At 33.1% G+C, this 23,617-nt stretch overlaps 5 protein-coding genes and 1 long non-coding RNA gene across 7 annotated transcripts; 4 read left to right on the top strand and 2 right to left on the bottom strand.

Moving 5' to 3' along the window:
- Positions 1 to 92: 92 nt before the first annotated feature.
- LOC124443342 (pleckstrin homology domain-containing family B member 2-like) lies at positions 93 to 1,458 on the top strand. The gene is made up of 4 exons (XM_046993843.1): positions 93 to 275; positions 378 to 636; positions 715 to 1,039; positions 1,125 to 1,458. Exons 1-4 carry the CDS (start codon positions 239 to 241, stop codon positions 1,275 to 1,277), a joined length of 774 nt encoding a protein of 257 aa, XP_046849799.1. The 5' UTR covers positions 93 to 238; the 3' UTR covers positions 1,278 to 1,458.
- LOC124441775 (THUMP domain-containing protein 3-like) lies at positions 1,321 to 3,066 on the bottom strand. The gene is made up of 3 exons (XM_046992242.1): positions 2,313 to 3,066; positions 2,063 to 2,228; positions 1,321 to 1,739 (listed from the first exon to the last, which is right to left on the bottom strand). The coding sequence occupies exons 1-3, from the start codon at positions 3,064 to 3,066 to the stop codon at positions 1,400 to 1,402; spliced, it is 1,260 nt and encodes a 419-aa protein (XP_046848198.1). The 3' UTR covers positions 1,321 to 1,399.
- Positions 3,067 to 3,190: 124 nt separating this feature from the next.
- Positions 3,191 to 4,093, top strand: LOC124443347. The gene is made up of 4 exons (XM_046993849.1): positions 3,191 to 3,250; positions 3,440 to 3,563; positions 3,722 to 3,839; positions 3,928 to 4,093. Exons 1-4 carry the CDS (start codon positions 3,240 to 3,242, stop codon positions 4,029 to 4,031), a joined length of 357 nt encoding a protein of 118 aa, XP_046849805.1. The 5' UTR covers positions 3,191 to 3,239; the 3' UTR covers positions 4,032 to 4,093.
- On the bottom strand, positions 4,038 to 6,241 carry LOC124443340 (elongation factor 1-gamma-A-like). Its single transcript, XM_046993840.1, has 9 exons — positions 6,188 to 6,241; positions 5,896 to 6,045; positions 5,756 to 5,819; positions 5,542 to 5,684; positions 5,331 to 5,474; positions 5,133 to 5,262; positions 4,706 to 4,883; positions 4,335 to 4,632; positions 4,038 to 4,262 (listed from the first exon to the last, which is right to left on the bottom strand). Exons 1-9 carry the CDS (start codon positions 6,197 to 6,199, stop codon positions 4,110 to 4,112), a joined length of 1,272 nt encoding a protein of 423 aa, XP_046849796.1. The 5' UTR covers positions 6,200 to 6,241; the 3' UTR covers positions 4,038 to 4,109.
- A 439-nt stretch (positions 6,242 to 6,680) lies between these two features.
- LOC124441096 (kinectin-like) lies at positions 6,681 to 18,106 on the top strand. 2 transcript variants are annotated; one of them, XM_046991528.1, is made up of 33 exons: positions 6,681 to 7,466; positions 8,269 to 8,390; positions 9,204 to 9,276; positions 9,354 to 9,399; positions 9,474 to 9,546; positions 9,617 to 9,832; positions 10,092 to 10,412; positions 10,588 to 10,650; positions 10,962 to 11,239; positions 11,306 to 11,417; positions 11,492 to 11,587; positions 11,693 to 11,737; positions 11,822 to 11,869; positions 11,945 to 12,016; positions 13,202 to 13,479; positions 13,546 to 13,657; positions 13,970 to 14,065; positions 14,171 to 14,215; positions 14,300 to 14,347; positions 14,423 to 14,494; positions 14,613 to 14,708; positions 14,787 to 14,870; positions 14,949 to 15,032; positions 15,128 to 15,271; positions 15,395 to 15,520; positions 15,648 to 16,061; positions 16,224 to 16,316; positions 16,521 to 16,592; positions 16,775 to 16,858; positions 16,961 to 17,008; positions 17,080 to 17,112; positions 17,571 to 17,630; positions 17,771 to 18,106. In XM_046991528.1, the coding sequence occupies exons 1-33, from the start codon at positions 6,827 to 6,829 to the stop codon at positions 17,792 to 17,794; spliced, it is 4,218 nt and encodes a 1,405-aa protein (XP_046847484.1). In that variant the 5' UTR covers positions 6,681 to 6,826; the 3' UTR covers positions 17,795 to 18,106. The 2 variants fall into 2 exon arrangements, with proteins under 2 accessions (XP_046847484.1, XP_046847485.1); XM_046991529.1 differs by lacking the exons at positions 13,202 to 13,479; positions 13,546 to 13,657; positions 13,970 to 14,065; ... (1 more) ...; positions 14,300 to 14,347; positions 14,423 to 14,494 and having other exon boundaries at positions 6,682 to 7,466.
- A 1,369-nt stretch (positions 18,107 to 19,475) lies between these two features.
- LOC124441097 lies at positions 19,476 to 22,381 on the top strand. Its single transcript, XR_006946869.1, has 2 exons — positions 19,476 to 20,645; positions 20,812 to 22,381. It is a non-coding gene; the product is annotated as an uncharacterized LOC124441097 (long non-coding RNA).
- The last annotated feature ends 1,236 nt before the right edge of the window (positions 22,382 to 23,617 follow it).

Here is a 23,617-nt window from a genome sequence, read left to right as displayed (position 1 = left end):
ATTTTAAAGTTTATATTTCACTTAGTTATTTTTATTTGTCATAAAAAGTTATGATTCACTCACTACCACTGCAATTGATATTACTCCGTTATTAGAATATGAGTAGAGATCAGTGCACGAAAGCAGCTTCAGCGGAATTTTTTTGTTTACAATTTTAATTGCGACAATTCCTGTTGATATGAGAATGACGCATTTAACTTATGATAAAATCTAAATAGGTATCTAAATTCTTGAATTCATGGCTACAGTAAAAGCTGGATTTCTTGAGAAATTAAGTGAGTATGACTGTACGCTTTTATTGACTTGAGTCTTCGAGCTCTTTAAAATTGAATGTTTAAAGTTTTGATTCTTTTGAAAAATGAAATGTCATTTCGTAGGTGGTGTGTTAAAACGTGAATGGAAGAAACGATATTTTGTTTTGTATCAAGATGGACACCTTGTGTATTACGATAAACCAGGCAGCGAACACTGTAATGGTACATTAAACATCATAAAGAACTGTCAAAGAATAGATTATGGAAACGAAGTTGAGTATGACTTGCAGCAAAAGTCTCCTGGTAGAGTCCAATGTATGTTTTACATTCGTTCATCAGTAAAAAATTTCTGTCTTCGTGCAGAAAACGAACAAGATGCCAGGTGAATAAGTAATTTATCTTGTTGACACCAAATGATTAGTTTTATATATAATTTATAGAAATTATGATAATTTTTTAGAGATTGGGTGCAAAAATTAAACAAAATGTGCCAAATGACGATAACATATGTTACAACAATGAACACATACCCAAGCAGCCAATCCTATGGTGTGCCACCATATTCAGCTCCTACATATTCTCCACCCATAGCACCACCATTTGGTGCTCATCCTGGTGGCATGCCACAACCATATCATGTTGTATATCCCAGCCAACCAAACCCATATAGTCAGCCAATGGCACCTCAACCACCACCAATGTATTATGGTCAGTATCCAGCTTATCAAAGCTACCCACAACAGGTTGGTGGATATGGTTATCCAATGCAACAACAAGCATATCAGGTTCGAATAGTTTTTAAAGGATAATATTTCTTAAAATTTATCTTAAAGCTATATATACTTAGTAATTTTTATTTAATTTGGACAGGGAGGTGGCCAAAGTCGCGGGGGTTTATCATCAAGAAGGGGGCTACTGGCTGGTGCTGCTGGTGGAGCTGTTGCAGGTGGTCTTCTTGGATTTGGTTTGGGTCATGCAGTTGGTGGATTTGGAGATAGTTTTGATGATTGTGATTTTGATTAAAAATAAAGAATGTGCCACATTCAGATTGTGAAAAAGGAACATGTAAAACAAGTATTGGATATAATAATAGAGTATAGTCTTCAGTGTAAATATCATGGTTGTATTTAACTATACCATAAAAGTTAGTGAATAGGAATTGATGTTCTCTGTAGTAAATATATTGCAGCCTGTAGTCCACCTATATTGATCCAATATGTGTACTTCTTTCGCCAATATTTAACACTTTGGCCATATGCTCTAGCCATAGCTTTTTTGTCTTTTGTGAGTAAAACAGCTCGTCCTGTTTTTGTACGACACACACGTGCCATTTCCTTCAACAAGTCAGGATAAAGTTGCCAGTTTTTTTTCATTGAGCCATTCTTCTTGCCAAATGGTAGATCAGAAATGAACACATCAATTGCATCTGTTTTTAGTGGTAGACATGTTGCATCCCATTGAAGATTGTCCACTTTAATCTGTTTTCTATAATAAGCATAAAATTCTCTTGATGTCTATATTTTCTTTTGAAAGATTCAAGAATGTACCAAAGGATTAAGAATGCTATTTAAGTAATCATGGAAATGGAAAAGGCATCTTATTGCATTTTCATGTCTCTCATTTGCTACTTGATTTAGTTGCATGGTAAGTAGTCATCAATCTTAGTTTACCACTGAAGCTATTTATGACCAGGATTACATATCAAAACATGCAAATAGATTCATGGGCTGGGATTATGGTTAAGTTTGGGATTAGTGGTTAACAATGTTAGAGAAAATGAATTTATTTATGAATTTTGTTTCTCATACGTTGTCATACTGTAGCATTGTTTGTTCACAAAATCTACATTGTCTTGGGTTCTTTTTGGAGCCATATGAAAATTATCACCAGCTATATTGAAAGAACATGGCCATTCTTTGGCACATTCAATTGGGATAGATCCACCACCACATAATGGATCACAGATCACATCACCTAAAAACAGAAGCATGTCATACTCTTCAAACTTGGCCTAACTGATTGAAGACACACTTTTGCATAAATTACAACAGCTTTTACCTTCACATATCTCTGCTGCTAATGCCATGCAGTAAGCAAGCGTTGACTTTAGAGTTGTTGGCCCAAAATTCACAATGTTTCTTCTAAATAAACTCTTTTCAGTAAGGGATATACCTACTACCACATGATTGTCGACAATATTGAGTAAAATGTCAATGTCGTAGTCCTCTAAATCCACAGTCCATCCATATGTGTCATTTATTCCACCACCAAATTTTGCTGCTGCTTGCATAGATGTGAATGCATGCTTGAGATCTGAGTTAGAATGGTTTCGGGTACAAGTGACTCTAAATCGTGGAAGGGTTACTTCATTCGTTATATTTTCCCCTGTACTTGATTCACTTGCACTTATTTCAATATGTTGAAGTGCTTTTGTTTTCCCCCCAGTGCAGAGATCTTTGTATTCCTTCCATATATCGAAAGCAGGCTTCAAGTTTAGTTGTTCAGGGAGGTGATATAGTCGCTGTAATATCATTTCCACGTTCTCTTGGACGGATAATTTGAAATCTGCGATATCTTCTACAACTACGAAAAGATTTTCGACTGATCGCAGATGCTGAATTTCTCTCAATCTTTTTCGCGGTATTGTAAAATATATTCTACCTCTACCTGGTGTTACGCTACACGCCAGTTTTTGTTCACATTCAATGGCACAAAGGCTCTCAAGTCCTATTGTTACTGTAGCACAAATATTACAGAATTCATCCAATATTGAATCATCGTCCTGTGTCTTCCATTCTTTGGCCCCCGCCATTTTGAAAAAGCTAATTAAATTTAGATTGATCCATGGATTGATCGGGTTGGTTGATCCATTCATCTTGGATTGATTACATGACTTATTATATGTTTCCACTTTTATCTTTCTAATTTGAGTAATTTCTCTCGCATTATGTTCATTTATGCTACCATTCCTTTAGAAAACGGTGGATGAAAATGATGTGAGTAAAATTTACGTCTTTATCCATTAAACTTGACGCAAATAATGACTTAATGATTTTGCTTTAAATTCTTCTCGATTCCTGTTTATTTGATATTAATTTTTTTACATGTTTTTTTAACCATTTACTTTACTAATTTTTTTGTAAACTTTGAAACAATAGCTTTACCTAAATAAATTGTATATCCAGGTCGGATGAACTTATAAAGAAGTACGATGATTTATTAATTGAAAAATCACAGATCAGTAGAGGTATTGTTGAAAGGCAACAGAATATAAAGAAACTGTTATTTGACATAAACATGTTATATCAGGTTAGTTGACTTGAGAGTTGATACCAGTGCTTTTGCATATAACAGATAAACTACATTTTGAAAACTTGCTGATAAAAACACTACAATTACCAAAATCCTTCAAATGTCACACCATAATATGTTGAATATTGAGTACAATTTTGCTATTTTATTGTAAGTCTCAAGAAGAGTTCAAATGCCAGAAGGCAAAAATAGGTGGAATAAACAAGAGTTGGCAACCTGTTCAACAAGCAATTGAACTGTGGAGTTCTGCCGAAAATATGGAGGAGTTGCAAGGTTACTACATTTAGGAATTGTAGTATCTGATCTTAAGTCTCAATCAAAAATTATTGCCATATTACTGGTTTTTTTTTATTTCTGATAGGAGTTATCTCTGTTTTGAAACAAAAGAAGGCAAGTTTGATCACAGAAAGGTCTAGCATACTTTCACAACTACAGGATTTGAATATAAAAAAAATAAAAATATAGAAAGGATTTTATAATAAATTTTATTTATGCTTGATGCCTATAGTATCAACTCCTCACTACAATTCTTATTACTTTGCTTCATTTAAAGACCTTGTCTTGGTTAACTACCTTACCACCAAACTCCCCTTCCCCAAGTAAATAATCATTAAATAGTTTACGATCATCCTCATTATCTGGATTCAACTTTCTAAATTCATATGATGGTGAGTCAACTTGGAAATCCTCTGATAACTAAAGAAATTGATAACCAAGTGTAAAGGTCAGAAGAAAGGGTGATCAATTGCAAAAAATACAAATACTCACGTCAAATCCAAGTTTTTGACCTTTAAACAACCATACTCCTGATATGGAAATATTGTAGTCTTCACCAAATATGATCATAGATGCAAAGCCAATCTTGCGTAAGCCATCTATTCTTTGCAACATTCCACTTACAAGGTTACATGCCATGAATATTCTTTTCAGTTCTTCTGGATATTTATACTCACAGAACCAAATAGAACAATTTTCTTTATCAAAGTGCTGCCAAAAGTATGGAATTGCCACCGTTGCAATGTCCTTGTTTGAATACTCTCGCTTAAAAGCATCAAAGTCAAAGTTCCTAAAACAAGCCCATATGTCTTACATATAAAGCATTTGTATTATGAAAACAATCAATAATTCTATGAGGTTACGTTTGAGGAAGATCAGCAAAAGGATTCTTCTTTGGTTCCTTAGGAACAAGATGGTCATCTTCTTCTTCCTCCACCTTTTTCTCTTTCTTCGGTGTTTCTTTCTTTTGTTTTACTGGTTTGTTCTCTTTAGACTTGCTTTCTTTTTGCTTCTTTGGATTCAACTCAGCATATTTTGCAGCTATTCCAAAGACATTTATCCATTATACTTTAATTATTGTAAATTTGTAATTTTGTCATGTCAAAAGCACAAATCTTTCCTCAGGCATAGCCACTCATAAGGAGCAATAGTCATCATTTCACAAATATTGTGCATAGATCAGGCCACTACTCAGTTAATATAATCATTGTGGCTAATTTATTTGTCTAATATAGTTATATGAAGAAGCAAATACATATATTATACATAAATCAAATTCATTAAATATACCATCAAACTTTGCCATTTTCTTGCACAAAGCAATACTTCCAATAATATTCCTGAATTCTGGTTGATTGATCAAGGTGGTAAACCATCTGTTTACATTACCGTAAGGTGATCGAAATTCAGGTTCTAATACCTGAAATGGTGGCGATATCCTGATAAACTTTTCAAATGGTATGGTAAACTAGAAAAACCCAGTTTTACCTGTTTATATAACATGAGCAAATTGCAAGCAACAGTTATATCTGCTAAAGTGATCCGCTCTCCAACAAGGAATGTTCTTGTCAACAGGTGGCCATTTAGGTAACCTAAACATTTCTTGATCTCTTCAATTGCTTTTTCAGTTGCCTAGATTAAATAATCCAAAATTGTCAATTAATTAGCATGCTAATGAGCTGCTCACAACAAAACACACCTGTTTGTTGTACTGCATTATTCCATATGTTGGAAAAACCCATGTTGCTGCACTAGGGAGGATTTCGTTATCAGCAAAACTCACAAACTGTTGGATCAAAGCACAATCCTTCTCATTGTTTCCCTTCAACTGACCATTGGATACTGATTAAAAGCAAAAGTACTTTAGATGAATATATTTTTTGAGTTGGTGATAGAAAATATATTTTATTTACCATATTTAGCAATGGCGTTGCTTTCGAAAATACAAGTACCATCAGATGTTTCAAAAGCTGGTACCTACATACAATTTACAAAAGCTCTCTTTCAAGAAACAACCAAATATTACATCATAATATCGCAGTTAAGATCACACCTTCCCAAGTGGAAACTTTTCAAGAAAGTCTTTGGACTTGTTTGTCTCGCCAAGTTTAAAATTGGGCGACACAGTGATTTTCGTACCACTGTACTGCGAGGCAATTAATATTTTGTACGCTCTGAAGTTGTCCTTGTATGTGTACAATGTCTGGCGATATAAATAAACAAGAGAAATTTAAATGTGTCATTTTGCACAATGTAAATGTACATTTGTTAACGATTTGTGTCTTTAATGAAAAGTTCATCGCAGATTGAAAAAGATTACAATAAGGTCGAATGAGACAACTTACTCCTGTCGCCATTGCTGAGTTAACGAGTGAAAAGGAAAAGACTGGAAAGGAACAGGGTATTTAAATTCACATTTTAACCGGAAGTGTTTGTGCAAAGATGGATACAATTTGGTACCATTAAACTTTGACATTTTCCTGTTTTAAAATCTCCAGAATTATGCACTCTTTAGTCTAGAAGAATAAAAGGATACATCTAAGCTTCTAAAAAAGAGCTATTTCAGACAATTTCCTCTCATCAGCGATAAGAATTTAATGGCAAATTAAAGAAAACCACTGCTTGACGGAATTGAATCACCATATCATGGATGGTTTTGAATCACCATATTATGTAATTAATAGGCCTGTGTTTGATATACCGAAAATTACTAGCTATTATTGTAATAATCTATTTTTCTTGATTTCCTGACAGACTTCTTCTATTTCAAAAATTCTTCAACCTTATTGGCTATGATGGTACACGTGGTATAAATTGCTACGTACGTGTTCCACACACACATGCTCTGTCCGCGAATGTTTCTGTATTTATCGAGCTAACAGACACTGATTTTCTCCTTTTTATCGTTGTTTTACTTTTTTTTAAAGCAATATTTAATATTCATCTAAACTTGCAAGCTGGTTTTTGTTGCTGCTTAAGTTAAGATGGATCCAATCTATATTGTGGGTGGTTTAGTCGCGATATTAATCCTGGTCTTGTTTCTTGCCTACTTTGTCTTCTTTAAAGAACAGACTTTCGAAGATGCCGTGGCCAACCAGAAAGCGGTTGGTGATATTTTTTCTTCGGGAAAGAATGCCAGTAATAAAACCGGGGTAAGACATCGTAAAAAAGTCAAGAAAGAGCGACCGAAAAGTGAGGAAGAAAGCGAACTGTTAGTTGGAAAAGGCGAAGAATTGCTACAGAGCGTTGCACCAATCACTAACATTTCATTCGAGGATGAAGCAAAAAGCTTATTTGAAGCCAGTCCTGACAAATCTACTGTCGTGGAAAATTCCGAGGATGACAAAACAGTGCAGAAACCAAAAAAGAAATCTCGTGATAAACGCAAATCAGATCATCGCAATGAGATGACGCTGCCTTCAAAAGAGCAAGAAGCAATCATTGAAAAGAATGAGATAGTCGTTGAAGACATCATGGTTAATTCAAACGTTGAAGAAGTGTTGGAAAGTCTTCCACCTATGCCAGAAGAATTACCTCCGAAAGAAGGTAGCCCTGGCGGCCCAGTTGCTTCAAGTAAGAAATCAAAAAAATCCAAAGGTGGCAAAGAAAAACAAGTGAATGCAGGTATTTCTTTGGATCAAATTGTGCTCATTTTCGTGTCGTATTATGTTTAATTCTTACAATGTACTTTTTCCTTTAAATTGTTCATGAATAATCCAATGCGTAAGTTATAAATTGCTTGGCAATGAATGTTTTATTGCTCTCTCTAACCGAAATTTAAATTTTTAATAAAATGAATTTTTATGCGACATTTCTAGAAATGGGAAGATATTGTCCCTTGTTTTTTATTTCGTCTATTTCCCCCACGATTTTCGTTAATTCCAAGTCATTGTGATGGAAATAAAACTTGAACATTGCTAATCAACTGCATTTTTTAACACGAAGAAATTCAGCTAGTCATTGTGCTGGACAAATGAAACAAAGAGATGTGTTGTTCTTTTGTTCAACAAAATTTCAAGTTGTTTAACTTAAAATTATTTAAGGAGCCTAAAATATTTATTAACTAGCTAATCATTTTTTAATCACAAGTATATGGAAACCTATAATAAGCTAAAGCCTTATGTAACTACAATAAATAATTGGCTTGTAATTTTTGAATTTTTATATTACATTAAATTGTTGATAAATTTATTTTGTAAGCAAGTTTTTAACATCCTCATCAAGATATTTTTGTTTTATGAGGATATATGTTACACACAATCAGATAATATCAAATGTACTCCTATATCCCTTTAAGTCATACATGAGGGCAAACACAGTTTGTGAATATAGAACCATAGGTTGTTCTACTTTTAATTATGTTTCTTCAAGTATCAAAATAAAGCCTGCTAATGCAATTTATGTACAAGCTGTTCTTTATTTTTAGATTCCTCAAATTTGAATGACATTTTGGAAAAGTTAGATACAGCTTCCTTGAACCGTAGCGAGATTCAAAAACTTGTTGATGTACTTTTTGATAAGCAGAAGTCAGCCGATGAATGGAAAAAAGTGAGTTTGTATTTGTCATACTCATTAGTTTGAATGTATCTATGTAACATAGTTGATGATTACACAAGTTAAGTTTCCATAATGTGTAAATCTTAGTATGTTAGTGAACCTGTGGCAAATTAGTCATTTAGTAATGTAGACATGTCTAAAGGCAATATTTGATTTCAATTTGTCCATTATTCCACATTTTTAGACATTGATGTACATATTTTTACACATTGTTGAACATTGTTGTGCATTGTTATACATCGTTGTGCATATTGTTATACATTGTTATACATTGTTCAGGGTCCGAATTATGGCTAAATTGCTTTGCAACTTTTTTTGAATCTCCCTGATTTTTCAGAAAATGTAATATTTGCTTTGAAATTATGCAAACTAGGTGCAATTAAAATTGTCTGTTGACATTATGATACACAAAAGGGGTGATCGCAAAACATAAGAGGTAGACAGCATTGACTGCAATGTAAAAATAAATGTTTTCTGTATGCAAATTTATCTTTAATTTTCAAGAAATGTTAAATGAGCTTTGCAAGTTTTAAAAAAATCACGATTTGTAAATCGTTTGGACCTTGTTGTTATACATTGTTATACATATTGTTATGCACTGTTATACATTGTTGTATATTGTTATAAATTTCAATATCTGAACAGGAAATTATAATCCAGATATTTGATAACAACTTGGACGTATTGTGCTGTCATTTTTAATTACATATGTCATTTTTAATTACATGTGTCATTTTTAATTACATATGTCATTTTTAATTACATATGCCATTTTTAATTACATAGGTCACTTTTTATTTACAGAGTGGCGGTAAACCTAACCCAATTGATTTACTTCAAAAAAAATTAAATAATAAAGAAGAAGCATTGAAGGATGGTAAATTGCTTACCAATTTTCTGTTTGAGGACTAGTCATTTTATTTCAATGAATCAACTATTGTGTTTTTTCATTAGAATATTTAAGAGCAGAAAACTTGGCAGTAAAAGTGAAGGAATTAAGGTAAAGGAGAGTGTGCTTATGAATTATTCACAATAGATAATATGATGGACTTTTTTCATATAATTGTATTTTAGAGAGGAAAATGTTGAAAATATCACAAAATATAAAGCTGCTGAAACTTCTGCATTACAAAAAATTAAGACTTTGGTATATTACATCATTCATATATATATATTATTACTTATTCACCTCACTAATAGCTATTTTTTTGTATCAGGAAAAGGAAAATGAAGCATTGCAGTTAAGGATGAATGCTTCACAAGAAAGAAATGCTTTAGAACAAGAAAAGCTCATTGCAGCATTGCAAACATCTAAGGAAACTTCAAATAAAGAAGACCTTGCTTCCACAAAAGAGCTTCTAAAAAACTTAGAGAGCCAGAAATCAGAAATGCAAGCGCAAATAGAGGCACTTGAAAAAGATATCAACTCGAAGGTGTTTTTTAATATTTTAATTGAGACCACTGTTAGTTGGATATTTTGTTGTTTGATGTTCGAGATCTCAGTGATTTGAAAATATATTATGATGAGCTGAGGGTTTTACGTACATGCAAAAAATTATTCCTTATGAGTTACTGTTTTAGTGTTTTCAAAGTTTTAGAAATGCAGGGTCTATTAGGCCATGGATGCAATTCTACTTTAGGTAAAATCTTAGTCATTTTGTTTGTAATGTTTTAATCTTTGAATTATTTTAGAAAGAAAATGAGGCAAAGTTAAGACAGCAAGCAGCAGAAGCAAATGAACTTGTCAAGAACTTTGACTTGGTGAAAAACAGCTTGACGAAGGAACTTAAGGAGGCAGTAAAGTCTAAACAAGACAGTGAACATAGGCTTGAGGTGGCAAAGAAAGACCTTGATGCTGCTCATGCTGAGAAATCAACTTATATACAGCAAGCAAATACATTGAAATCTGAATTGGATGAGGAAAAGACAAAGAAATGTGAACTTGAGAAAATGTTTAATGCTATAGAGCTAAAGATGAAAGAAGCATCTGATAATCATAATCGGGAGAAAGAGGTTCTTACATTTTCTAACATACTACTTCTGAAGCTCTAAATATGTGTTCAAGCAGAATGTTTTGTTGTCCTTTTTATACTTATTATTGCACAATGGAAAATCTTATAATATTAGTTATTTGTATGGATAATGTATTAATAATTTGTTTGCTTCAAATAAATATATTTATTTTAAGGATTTTATGAAACAGTTAGAGTCCCATGGAAAGAAAGACCAGGTGCAAGTTGTTGAATTACAGGTAAATGCAACAAAGATGATATTGGTTTATGTTGATTTCTAATTAAAACATCGATGGTTATAATTTTAACTTTTTTGGTTGTAAAGTTTCTTTAACCTGGTAGGAATCAATCAGACAATTGTGTTGAAGACTTGTTGACACTCATTAAATTTTTCATTTCTATAGTGTATTGTATTGCACTTTACACCAATCATAAACCTGATAAGATAGATAGACACATATTGTGAGAACTCCGTCATTTTGACTACTTTTCCTTTTTTATGTAGATGTCCTTTTAAGTTGTGATATTTCGTATTTTTATTTTTCTCCAGAAACAATCAGAGGATACTTTAAAACAACTCGAGGAAATGAAACAGAAATTAAATCAAAGTGAGAAAGATCATGAAAACACAAAAAAAGACTTTGTGAATCAAGGAGCAATTTTGACTAAACAGGAAGCAGAGATTAATGATCTTAAATGCTCCAACAACAGTAAAGATGAGAAAATTGAACTGTTGACAAAAACTTTGAACGAAAGAAAGGAAGAAATTATTGTTGTAAAAAATGATGTATCACAAGAATTGAACTCAGCACCACAAGATGACACAAAGTATGAAATGTTTTATCAATTCATGCCTTTGTTCTGTCAGCAATAATTTATGTATTTATTGATCAGAGTTAAAGAACTTGAGGAGCAAATTGAAAAGCTAACTGGTGAACTCAATGAAAACAAAACGCAAATTGCTACCTGGGAGAAGTCAATTGAAACTATGACAGCAAAAAATAATGTACAGTTTTGATTTATTTGACACTGTTATTGTATCTTCGCCAATTTATTGCTGGAATTGCTATTTTTTCCTAGGAGTTACGAGAGAAAAACTGGAAAGCAATGGACGCTTTGTCTACTGCGGAAAAACAGCGTGATGTTGACATTAAAAAGGCACTTTCTTCTGTTAAGGTTTGTGAAAACTTAAAAGTCTTGTCATTGATGACTTTTGAGTTCAACTTCTTTTCTTTCTGATAATTCACAGCGTGCAACCTAAATAAATTTTCCTTTTTGTAGGAAGAAAATCAACAGACTGTTAAATCTCTCCATGAAAGCATAAAGGTAGGACGATTCACTAGATACGTATAAAAGTGATGAATATTGTATTCAATCATATTTAACATCAATTTTTTTATTTTTTCTAAGATCTACTTATGTCAAATTCATCCCACTTTATCAGTGGATAAAGATTTAGTAAGAAATTTCATTTTCTTTTCAATTATAAATAAAAATATTGAAGTAAAGATGTTGTTGCATTGTTTATTTTAGCCTTACGAAAAATTCTTAGAAATATATCAAAACGAATTAAATGTGAATGAATCCTCATCAAATGACGCTAAGGTAAAATAAATTTTAACAAACGGTTTAACGTACGTCCAAATACAATTGCATTTTGTCAAGAAAGTTTAAACTAATTAAACGATGTCAGACGTGCCTGTGTTTGTAATATGAAGCAATGAATATCGTTGAGTTTGGCTTCAATCAGTTAATTTTGAATTTCTACCTACGTTTGTAATATATCATAATCGCACTATCGACTTTTTGATCATTCAAACGATCTTTTGTTATGAAAATTTCAGAACGGTTGGTGATGTGTGTGTTTTTTGATGTACAATGAAAATATTTTAGTAATCAATAATTTCTATGAAATTTAGTCGAGGAAAAATCATGTGTAATTTTTGTCGGAAAACGAACGCTGAAACTAGATAATTTTTGACAAGATGATGTTATTAGTCAAAGAAAGCTTTTCTCGTCTTTCTCATGACACGCTTCATTATTTATACATTTGCAATAATTTTTTTGATGTCAGTGAATGTTGATAAAAATCATATATACCAAGTTATTTTGCTAAATTCACTATGGCTGAAGTCACTGTATGACTTTGGTCGGAGACGTGGGCTTGAACTCTGTTTTGCGGAATTTTGCGTTTTTTGGGGTTAGGTCGTGAGCTCAAAAGCAACACTGTCCTCTTGATTATACATCGATCATTGATGATGAACTGCTGCCGTTCCATCCTTGTCTTTTACTTTATGATTCTTGTCTGTAGTCAAGCCAAAAAACAATTTCCGAAAAAAAAAACAAGTCATCTTGAGCTAGCAAAATATGTATCAATACAAGACGTGAATAAAAGTGAAGTCGAAAAGTTTAAGTTTAATTTGCGTCTTGCACTGATAGATATTTCCCTATCTCAAGATGACTTGTTGTTTTTTTTAATTTGTTTTTTCTTTTTTTTTTAAATTGTCGGCTGAAAACGATTTTTGCCTTTAGTAGTTCGCCAAGTTTTGCTTTGGTTTTAACATTGTTGATAGTATAATTTATTAAAGCGAATGGTTTGAACCAGTGATTATAGTTAGATGTTTAAAGATGTGAATCGTCCTGGTTAGTAGAGTCCGGAGGATTGTTTGTGTTCATGTTGACTGACGTTTTGATAACCTTAGAAGTTGTCATCTTCAGAGTCAGAAGTAATATTCAAGTTTGCCTTATTCTTTATTATGTATTAACGTACAATTTTTTATTTTTCTCCAGAAACAATCAGAGGATACTTTAAAACAACTCGAGGAAATGAAACAGAAATTAAATCAAAGTGAGAAAGATCATGAAAACACAAAGAAAGACTTTGTGAATCAAGGAGCAATTTTGACTAAACAGGAAGCAGAGATTAATGATCTTAAATGCTCCAACAACAGTAAAGATGAGAAAATTGAACTGTTGACAAAAACTTTGAACGAAAGAAAGGAAGAAATTATTGTTGTAAAAAATGATGTATCACAAGAATTGAACTCAGCACCACAAGATGACACAAAGTATGAAATGTTTTATCAATTCATGCCTTTGTTCTGTCAGCAATAATTTATGTATTTATTGATCAGAGTTAAAGAACTTGAGGAGCAAATTGAAAAGCTAACTGGTCAACTCAATGAAAAGAAAACGCAAATTGCCACCTGGGAGAAGTCGATCGAATCTATGAAAACGAAAAATAATGTAGGGTTTTGATTTATTAGAGACTGTTATCGTTACATGTTTTTAGATGTTGACAATCTTGAGAAGGATTTTTGGTGTTGATGTTGACTGACGTTTCGAAAATCCTAGCGGTAGCGATCTTTATAGCCAAGTGACTACCGCTTAGAGTATCGAAACATGAGTATAATCACCAACACCATCATTCTTTTTCAGGACTTCGCCATCCTGTGCGATCTTTATCTACAAACATGTTACGATACTCCCGGGTTCAAACATTTTCTTTATTATTGTTATCTTCGCCAATTTATTGCTTGAATTGCTATTTTTTCCTAGGAGTTACGAGAGAAAAACTGGAAAGCAATGGACGCTTTGTCTACTGCAGAAAAACAGCGTGATGTTGACATAAAAAAGGCACTTTCTTCTGTTAAGGTTTGTGAAAACTTAAAAGTCTTGTCATTGATGACTTTTGAGTTCAACTTCTTTTCTTTCTGATAATTCACAGCATGCAACTTAAATAAATTTCCCTTTTTATAGGAAGAAAATCAACAGACTGTTAAATCTCTCCATGAAAACATAAAGGTAGGACGATTCACTAGATACGTATAAAATTGATGAATATTGTATTCAATCATATTTAACATCAATTTTTTTATTTTTTCTAAGATCTACTTATGTCAAATTCATCCCACTTTATCAGTGGATAAAGATTTAGTAAGAAATTTCATTTTCTTTTCAATTATAAATAAAAATATTGAAGTAAAGATGTTGTTGCATTGTATATTTTAGCCTTACGAGAAATTCTTAGAAATATATCAAAACGAATTAAATGTGAATGAATCCTCATCAAATGACGCTAAGGTAGAATAAAGTTTTGAATCCTCCACATTTTGATAATGACTAAATCGCTCTATGATCATGAATCATGCACTATGACTTCAAATGTTCAAATTATTTGAAAATTTTATTCAAAATTTAGGTAAAAAAATTGGAGGAGCATCTCGAGATGTTAACGAAAGAAAAGGATCGCACAGATGTAGAGTATAATCAGTGTAAAGAAACAATTAAAATCAAGGTTTGTCCACCAAACTTGTTGAAACACGATTTTCGTTGTAAGGGAAAGTTAGTGAAACTTTGTCCGTGTTTATGTTAGGAAAGCAAGCTTAACGAAGCTCTTAAACAGAAAGAAGATATTGATAATCAATTTAATAAATACAAAACACTGTTGAGTGCCACAGTAAGTAATCATAGTTTGTTATGTTAAGCATGTGTTATTCTTCCACTTTATTTTTAGTGATTTCAAAATTCATCTTAGGAAACAATGCTGCGTGACCTGGAAGCTAATGTGGAAAAAGAAATAGCCGAGCTTAAAGTTTCCAAAAACACCGAGCTTGAAAAGGTTAAAAATTAACTAGGATTGTCTAACCCATAGAAACTAAAATCTCCATGAAATGTTATTGTATTCAAGCAACGCACGTCTTATCTCAATTTTAGAAGAATTCTCTGATTGATGATTTAAAAAAGAAGTATGAAAAAGCATGTGATGAATCCAAGTCGAAGGATGGTGACATTGCTTCATTGAAAACTGCTTTGGCGAAGAAAGAAGGGTCAGCAGATAAAGACTTAGAAAAGGAAAAGGTGTGAATTATTTATAGACATGGCTACATTGTTGAATTATTGTCGTCACAATCTCAACGTATTTGGTAAAATTTTTATCCGAATAAATATATAAACTAAAACTTTGATTTTCAATTGCAATAGTTATTGTCGACATTGGAAGAGTTAAAACAAAGTTTAAAGAAGGCAGAAGAAGATGTAAAATCGAAGGAAGTCAAGATTTGTGCTCTAGAAAGCGATGCTACGAGTAAAGATTCTGATATAAAGAAGGTTTGTTTTTAACCCACAATTATAGTTCTTTGTTGATTTAACGTAACTTTGAAAACTTTGTGTTCAATGGAAAAAGTTTAAAACGGGTTTCAGTTTCGCGTTTATATCAGATTTGAACCTTTCATAGGTAAACGCTTCTCTTGCTCAACTTAAAGAAAATATAACAAATGTGAACAACGAGTGCAAGCTGAAAGATAGCGAAGCAAAATCCTTACGACTAGAGTTGTCCACGCTGAAAGTTGCCGCTGCAACTGCAAGTAACGAGTCAACGAAGGAGCGCAAACGGTTGTTGGATGAAATTGAGGGATTGAAAGCGGAGAGGAAAAGTCTTTCAGAAAAAGTGGAAGTGAAGGAAAGAGAAATGAAAGAAATAAAGGAAGAAAATAAGTCGTCAGAATTGGAGAAATACAAGACTGAAGCTAGTGATGCTGCTAAAGTAAATGCTGCTTTGCGTAAGGAACTAGAGGAAGTTCGTCTTCAGAAAAGTGGTTCTGAAACCCCAAAAAAGAAACACGATAAAGAAATGGAAGCCAAATTAAAGGTATATCACTATACACCAGACAATGCGGGAGAATACTGTATCTCTATACATCAGACAATGTGGGAGAGTGTCATTATAAGTCGATGTATTAGACAAGGGTGGCTTACAAAATGTGTATGACATGACACATGTAATGTTTTTTGGGTTTTTTTTTAATATCAGTCCCTTGAAGATAAGTTGGCACATTCAGTAAAAAGGGAAAGCGAACTACAGGCGCAAATTGCTCATATGGAGGATTCAACATCCATTGACGACGTAAGAATTTGTTATAAATGTTCATTATTTTTATGAAGTCTTTCATTACTGTGAGTGAAGCTGTTTTTCTCAGTTGAGCAGCTATGAACTTCCTTTGCTTTAACTACATCAACAGCAATACTTTATTAAATTTATCTAAGGCTCTGTAGTTTAACTATGAATACTTATAATATCACTTATTTATTATTATTGTATTTTTTTAAGGACGTAGCGTCTGATTCAAAAGAGAAGAAGAAAAAGAGTGGGCTTAAAGGACTGTTAGGATCAAAATCAAAGGTAATCAACATCGTAAAGAGACTTTGTTGCATTGTGTGTATTGCTAAAACCGTGAAATAGACTAAGTTCTTGAAAAGACCATTAATAAAATGATTTATCATGAAGTGAATGATGACAACTGGTGAATGACTTAAAGACGCAATCCACCACAAATTACAATCGGTAAATTTTTACGATTTCAGTATGAATCGAAATTTCGCGATTTGAACGAAAAGTACGAACACCTGAAGGCAGAAAGTGATGCAAAAACGTCAAAAATTGCGGAGGTTTGTTTGAGAATTTTTCCTCAATATATTTAACGATTTGTTGATGAATGTTAACAAAAGAGACGATCATTTTGCAATTTCATGCAATGATATTTCTTGCAGCTTGAGACGGAGTTGCAAGCACAAGAGAAGAAAAACAATGAACTTACGGTTGATAATAATTGTAGACAAAATTTGTTATGTTTTCTTTGTTAATCTAATATTTTTTAAACAACGTTTAGACTCAAGTTGCTCTTTCCAATGGAGGTGTGCAGGTCTGTTTTATTGATATTTTTATATTGGAAAGCAATCATACCGATTATGTTCATATATATGTTTTTGTGTGTTTTTCATTCAATTAATTACAGCTATAAGTGAAAAGCTACTTTTATATAAACATACTTGTCTGTACTTGCACGCAACAAAATTTTTAGTTTGGTAGTAAAGTCCCTATTTTAGTTTATTGTTGTAATGACTTATTTTTGGCCGTGCGAGGAGATTGCATGGCAATAGTTGAATAGCTAGTTTCAAATTTTGGTCGGAAGTAGCCTTCCAGGTATGTTCTTTTCGATTATACCGGCCGTACTTGGAAAGATTGGAACAATCTGAATTGCTAGCTTCAACTTTTTGCAATAGGTGGCCTTCTAGTTATACTTGATTTAATTTTGAGTTTTGCACTAGCAAACTTTGTGTGTTTTATACAACATTTATGTACCGTATGTGTTTTTTACAGAATACTGGGAAAGCGTTAAGTGAATCACAAGTGAAACAAATGGCAGAAGCAATGACAGAGGTAAGTATTTCAATTTACTATTTTACCCCCACACAGCTTACTGGATGCTGTCTTAAATTGTCTCTGAAGAACCGAATGATATCGATTAGCAGTAAATTTTGATGAAAAGAAGACTGATTTTAGTTTTTTTCTTTGCTTAGGCTGATCAAACTGGCTCTGTTTGACAATAATCATGGTTAATCAGACGGTGAATTTTTAAAATTATCAAAGAATAAAGCCAATGCAAAGTTTAGTTGAGTGAACTATAACTAGTATATTTTCATTCCCTTCCTGAACTTTTCAGACTTTACAATTACACCAAACTGTCAGCCGGTTTATGCTAAGCAAAATTATTGTGCAAACCAGTAGAAATGTTAATTATGAAATAATTGCGGGATGTTTTTCTCAAATACATGAACTGACATTCTCCCCAAATTTGTACGATTGAATGAATAGTCATAGTAATAAGTTAATAAATTGAGTTTAATTTTGCTGTACATAACTGCTCACGCTCTAGCGAGGTATTCGCACGACTCAGCACTGGAAACTAGGGATTTCTTTTAATTCTACCAAGAATGTGGCTTTGTTTATCTTATAATGGTAACTATGACATACAACTTGAATATTTTCCATTTAACATAAAACTAAGGCTTTTTTGCACACACACACAGCGATAATAACGTTTGTCTCATGCGTTACGTAAAATTTTACTCATTATCAAGTTTTCCACAACTAAAGATGGATCACTTGATGTGGCTGAACGTTTTTAAAAGAGAAGTTTAATGACTGTTAAGAGTAAGGAAGCTTTGGCTCGAAGGAAAGACCAGTACTGTGGATTTGATCGCATGGGCATGTCCGTGGTTTCAAGTCCTGTCTGCTTTGTGTGGCAGTAGGGAAGACAACTGAGTAGATGTCAAAATTTTTGTCAAAAAAAATTTATGATGACAAAAAGTGTTACATTTCTTCTTCTCACTGTCATTTTCCTTCACAACCGCCCTTTCCCGTCCTTCATTTAACATGTTCGACGAATTAAACTTACCCTAACTGTGAGGTTTTTGTTGGAAATTATTTTATTCACTATCGCTTTCGTTCGTCATCCACGTTCATCTCTCCTCATTCAGGCGTTCGAAACATTTAAGTTTTTTTGTCAATCTGATGTCTTAAAACGTCGAAGGAGTCAGATATGATGGTATGAATTCGAACCCAAACGCGAAGAAGATTGAGCAAAGACGGTCACTTTCATATCACAATAGTAAATCCAAACTGCGTCGAATAACCACATTTTTTGGCGTCGATCACAACATTGAACACATGCACCATACAAGTACTTTTTATACAAGTATGTTTGGAGATTTTCTGTTGTATTTATAGCAACATGAACAAGTACCACATTTCTAAGTCGTAGTTCTACCTTTACAGAACTAATTTAATTGTTGTTGGCAACAACAGCTGGTAATTTAAGACAAAACTCACGAGTTGTTGCATGTTTTGTGTGACACAGGTAATTCATTATAAGCCCTCCTAACTTTGACTAGTACCGTGCGTGTTTCTTGTAGTACAACTAAATACTCTAAAATCTAAATCTAAATACTACGACTTTAACATGAGACTAACACATTTAGCTCGTGGTATGGAATGATACATTTATGATCATATACATACTTCTAACTTATGAATTGAAAACCCCGCACAAATGAAGAATTTTGGCAAACACACCAAGTTATTTCAACTATATTAGCAAATACATAACGTTAAATCTACACTTAAACGTCAAAAAAGAAAGAAAAAACCCAACAACTACCTGAAATCTTTTCAAGTTTGCCGTGAGACTTCACGATAGTAATCACAACAATCTTCAATTGAAACATTATCAGACTGATCGTCGTCACATGGATGACGTGCATTTTGTGGCCAATAGAAAGCTGACACGTCATTAGATATGCTATGTAAGTGACCATGAACTAGCCGAACTAAAAATATCAAGTATACGACAGTAAAATGCCAAACTGCTCAATACCAATTAAAAATTTGTACTAGATAGGTGACGATACAATGGGATGTTTTTCTCGTCGACGAAAGTAATCCGTACCACAGCTTGGACATTTCTTTCGTTAAAAGTTTTATGATGTATCGCTTGTACAGACACGTGGTTCGTTTGTGAGCTGACGGAGTGCCTATCTTTTTTTGTTTTCTTGTACTTCGTTTCAACTTGAATCGCGACTGTTTTGTGCGATTCAGTCTCTTCACAGATAACAACTTCATCATACCATGAAAATTGTGTGGGAACGGAGTTGTTTGTTAAAGTGATCTTGTCAATTGATGGATTTTTGTCGCCACGATCGTTAATTGGATTCCCTTCTGATATTTTTGGGTGGCTTTCAGTTTTGCTTGGAACGGGATCAAATTCATGTCCTATTGATGAACAATGAGCTTCGTATAGCTGAGATGAAGAACAAAACTCAGTGGAAGCTTTTAATGTTTGACTACAACAACTAAGAATGCTGGGAGACAATGCTTGATGTGAACCATCTGAATCACTCGAATAATCAAAAGATTGTTCATAGCAATAGTTATCGTGGTTTGAACATAGTCCGGATTTATCTATGGTCAATAGCCTTTCGTTGTCGTTAAAGAATTTCTGGCTTTCGCTTTTCTTTACATTCTTTTCTTCTTGTATATCCTTCGCATTGTTGACTTTGTCCGACATTGTCCTACATTGTTGATCGCTTTTACTTTCTGAGGCATTTGTAGGATTGCAAGTCTTCTCGGGGAAATTTTTTCCAGAAATTTTGTTGTTTTGTTTTGCATTTTTATTTTCTACCATTAGCATTATTTGTGGAACTTTATCACTGCATTCTGAAGGATTTTCATTCTTTCTTGTGCAGTAAAATACTTCATTGTGCACATTTCCTTTTTCTTTCATCTTTACATCACTTTGGAAGATATTCTTGCCTTCTTTATCTTTTAACGAAGAAGCAAAAGAAGGTTCACAAGAAGCGGCCACCTGCTTTTCTTTCATTTCTTGAAGAGTAAAGGGTAAGTTAAAGCAATTGTCGTACTGATCTCTGTTTTTTTGCGTTTTTCTTGGGTCAATTTCTTTGATTGTATTCTCAAATTTTCCTTCATAGTAAATTTCATTGTTGTCGTTTGAAAAATTAGCATTTAATTCCGGTATTAAAGATGTCCATTGATTTGACTTTAGATTTTCTGTCTCTGGTTGTATTTGAAAAGTGGGAGGAGACGAGTAACAGCTGTTGTTGTTGCAGTGATGAAGTTCAAGGTATTTTGAAAAACATAAGGGTGTTTCCTGTGAAAACTGTGGGTGCATTATGGTTTGAGGCGGGTAAAATTCATCAGGTTGAGTCTGTTTACCAACTGCGTATGCCTGGGCAGTTATCGAAGTATTTTGCTGAAATTGTTGTTCCAAACATTTGGTTTCATTCATGTCTATCGCTTCATGTTGATTAGGGTTAGTCATGTAGCCCTCAGTCATATCGTCCGATGTTGTTTCTATAGAGATGTACCGTGGTTCTTCCGTAGTAGGCCACGAGGATGATATCACATCATCACGCACACTGCACGTAGATTGAGAAAAATCTTTTGGCAAATAACAGTTGTCGAAGTAGCTGTATAAGCACGAATTATTTAACTGATTTTCATATTGAAAACATCTTGAATTTTCATTGTTATCAAACACAGTCTCAGACAAGACTGGAATTTCCGTTTTTGAAATATTATTAGAGTGATAACACATATTAGGTACGAAACAAAACTGGTCTTGGTTTGCGATATCTTGGTAAAAGCAATCATCGCCGTTTTCCGTTTGAGGAAAGATATTTAATCGGCATTCAGAAAATTGACTGGCATTGCTGAATGTTTGCGATTCATCGATGCAGCCATTTGTATCATGTGGTTCATTTATAAGGAAACGTGAATCGAGAAAATATGAAAATTCATAAGTGGCATTTCGATCTATCGATGATTCCGAATTTCCATAACCAGCATTCATACTTAAAATTTGTCCTCTTTTATCAAAGAAATTGCTTTTGCTCGCAGCAGTCGGAATTAAATTGCTTTTAAGAATGCCATTATGGGGGAGATCTTGTTGCAATTTTGGCGTCTGTAGTTCCAGTGTAGAACACTCGACATTGTTGAAATTAGGTGGAAATGCGTTGTAAACGTGGTTACCAGTGGATTGGTAACTAGCTGTTTCGGAAACCATTGACTGAAAACGTCTGTTCGTCCGCCGCATGGCATTTGAATACGTCACTTTCGAAGGATCTTCAGTTCCCCTTGCTTGGTGTGGGTGTAAAAGACAAGAGGATACATTGAATGTCGTAAACATACTATTGTCAGTGAATGCACATGGATTTAAACTATTCTGATGAATAGTATTTGATGTAGACGATGGCTCTTTCTTGCAGAAACCAACGTTATTTTTTGCTGTATTAAAATCAATATTGCATTTTCGAGTCTCTTCCGCACTGCAAGAATAAATTGTATGTTCATTATAATAAACCGAACTGTTTGTTGAATTGGGCAATTGATAAGATGAATGCAAACTTGAATGATGCACATTGCTGTCTTTTTCCAAACATGATGTTCTTTGGTTTTTCAAATAACCTGCAAAGTTGATTGGTTCCAAGATAAAACTAGACAATTAATTATATTCACTTCACTTTGTTAAAATAAGTTATGTTGGTGGCGATTTTCTGGGTAATTAGAACAGGGAAATGAAACGATTATATCGATGTAAGGATTTTTACCTTTGATAGCTGTCCATTTGTGTATCTTTCGCAAACTTTTCCTTCGTTTCCATACCATACCAAGATTCTTATCCTCCATCATAACACAATAACCCTTTGTGGAACCCGTTGAGTGAATGCAACCTAAAATATACAGGTTAGGATTAAAACTACAACTTCCACATATGCGCAATTGCATGTGTTTTTTGTTAAACTGTTGCATTAAAAAAACCTAATATGATTTCATTTTGACATTTTTCATTTCAAATTACAGAGATCTTTGTTTTTCATTATTAGTTACGCTACTATGAATACCTTTAATGAACTCTCTCTGTCTAGGCACTTTCACAATAACTGCGATATTTTCAATAAGATCATCTTTTGACGGAACTTCATCAATAACAATTTTATCAAAACAGTCATTTGGGTATTGTTTCATATGGCCGTTATCAAAACATATTTGTATTTGTTTCTCTTGAACATCGTACACAGTACCTTCAATAAAGGAATGATCTTCCAAAATTATTAGTTTCATATTAGATTTAACCTAACATTTTATACATAGTTTCTACAGACTACAGCACGTGTGATACGATAATAGTAGCTTTTTTCACTGTAAAAATTCAAATTTTTCGACAAAGCCGTATGGGTATAGTGATAATAAATCAATTCAATCAAAAATTTACTATAAATATAAACTGTGAAACTATTAATCGCTGAACGAACTAGCAATAACATGAAGTGTTGTGGGTTTTTTCTTACCAAAATAATAGCATATTTCATTCCATTTGGCCAAAACACGTTCACCCAAAAAAAGATTTTTTTCTAAAAATTGACATGATATTTACTTCTCGCGTTTGGAATAGTCCATTCATGAGTTGTAATTTATGTTCTAGTCATTAAGAAAAAATAAGTAGTTAATTAGATCAAATATGGAAGAAATACTACAAAAATAGGTTTGTTAACAATCATAATTGTCAAAAATATCGTTAAGTGCAGATAAGATTTAACTTTTTATAAAACAATTGTTCAACATCATTTTATAGACTACGTATATTATAAAATTTCAGTCACTGTTTTTTAATATGTCACATAACCTAACGTCCCTAACGTAGCTATTGTGGTATAGTCATCCAATGTTTTTCATTCAGTGTCTTTTAAGCATTTGCGTTTTCTAATCTTTTGGAACTTCGATAAATGCCCAATTTAGTGTTCGCTTGTTTGGTTATATATCGGTAAGCTGAACACGATTTGGATAAGAGG

This window comes from Xenia sp. Carnegie-2017, unplaced genomic scaffold (assembly GCF_021976095.1).
Source record: "Xenia sp. Carnegie-2017 unplaced genomic scaffold, XeniaSp_v1 HiC_scaffold_20, whole genome shotgun sequence".
NCBI lineage: Eukaryota > Metazoa > Cnidaria > Anthozoa > Malacalcyonacea > Xeniidae > Xenia > Xenia sp. Carnegie-2017.
This window is presented reverse-complemented; position numbering and strand designations above follow the sequence as displayed.

What these genes read in the sequence shown, in the direction of transcription:
- LOC124443340 (XM_046993840.1), bottom strand. An exon ending in CAACGCCATTGCTAAATATG is followed by an intron (nt 5,685 to 5,755) that starts GTAAATAAAATA and finishes GCTTTTAATCAG; the next exon opens with TATCCAATGGTCAGTTGAAG. An exon ending in TGCTCATGTTATATAAACAG is followed by an intron (nt 5,263 to 5,330) that starts GTAAAACTGGGT and finishes CCACCATTTCAG; the next exon opens with GTATTAGAACCTGAATTTCG.
- LOC124443347 (XM_046993849.1), top strand. An exon ending in ACATAAACATGTTATATCAG is followed by an intron (nt 3,564 to 3,721) that starts GTTAGTTGACTT and finishes TTTTATTGTAAG; the next exon opens with TCTCAAGAAGAGTTCAAATG. An exon ending in AAATATGGAGGAGTTGCAAG is followed by an intron (nt 3,840 to 3,927) that starts GTTACTACATTT and finishes TATTTCTGATAG; the next exon opens with GAGTTATCTCTGTTTTGAAA.
- LOC124443342 (XM_046993843.1), top strand. Translation starts at nt 239, where the DNA reads ATGGCTACAGTAAAAGCTGGATTTCTTGAGAAATTAA. An exon ending in TGGATTTCTTGAGAAATTAA is followed by an intron (nt 276 to 377) that starts GTGAGTATGACT and finishes GTCATTTCGTAG; the next exon opens with GTGGTGTGTTAAAACGTGAA. An exon ending in TGCAACAACAAGCATATCAG is followed by an intron (nt 1,040 to 1,124) that starts GTTCGAATAGTT and finishes TAATTTGGACAG; the next exon opens with GGAGGTGGCCAAAGTCGCGG.
- LOC124441096 (XM_046991528.1), top strand. Translation starts at nt 6,827, where the DNA reads ATGGATCCAATCTATATTGTGGGTGGTTTAGTCGCGATATTAATCCTG. An exon ending in AAAACACCGAGCTTGAAAAG is followed by an intron (nt 15,033 to 15,127) that starts GTTAAAAATTAA and finishes TCTCAATTTTAG; the next exon opens with AAGAATTCTCTGATTGATGA. An exon ending in TGTTAGGATCAAAATCAAAG is followed by an intron (nt 16,593 to 16,774) that starts GTAATCAACATC and finishes TTACGATTTCAG; the next exon opens with TATGAATCGAAATTTCGCGA.
- LOC124441775 (XM_046992242.1), bottom strand. Translation starts at nt 3,066, where the DNA reads ATGGCGGGGGCCAAAGAATGGAAGACACAGGACGATGATTCAATATTG. An exon ending in AGCAGCAGAGATATGTGAAG is followed by an intron (nt 2,229 to 2,312) that starts GTAAAAGCTGTT and finishes TTCTGTTTTTAG; the next exon opens with GTGATGTGATCTGTGATCCA. An exon ending in CAATGCTACAGTATGACAAC is followed by an intron (nt 1,740 to 2,062) that starts GTATGAGAAACA and finishes TGCTTATTATAG; the next exon opens with AAAACAGATTAAAGTGGACA.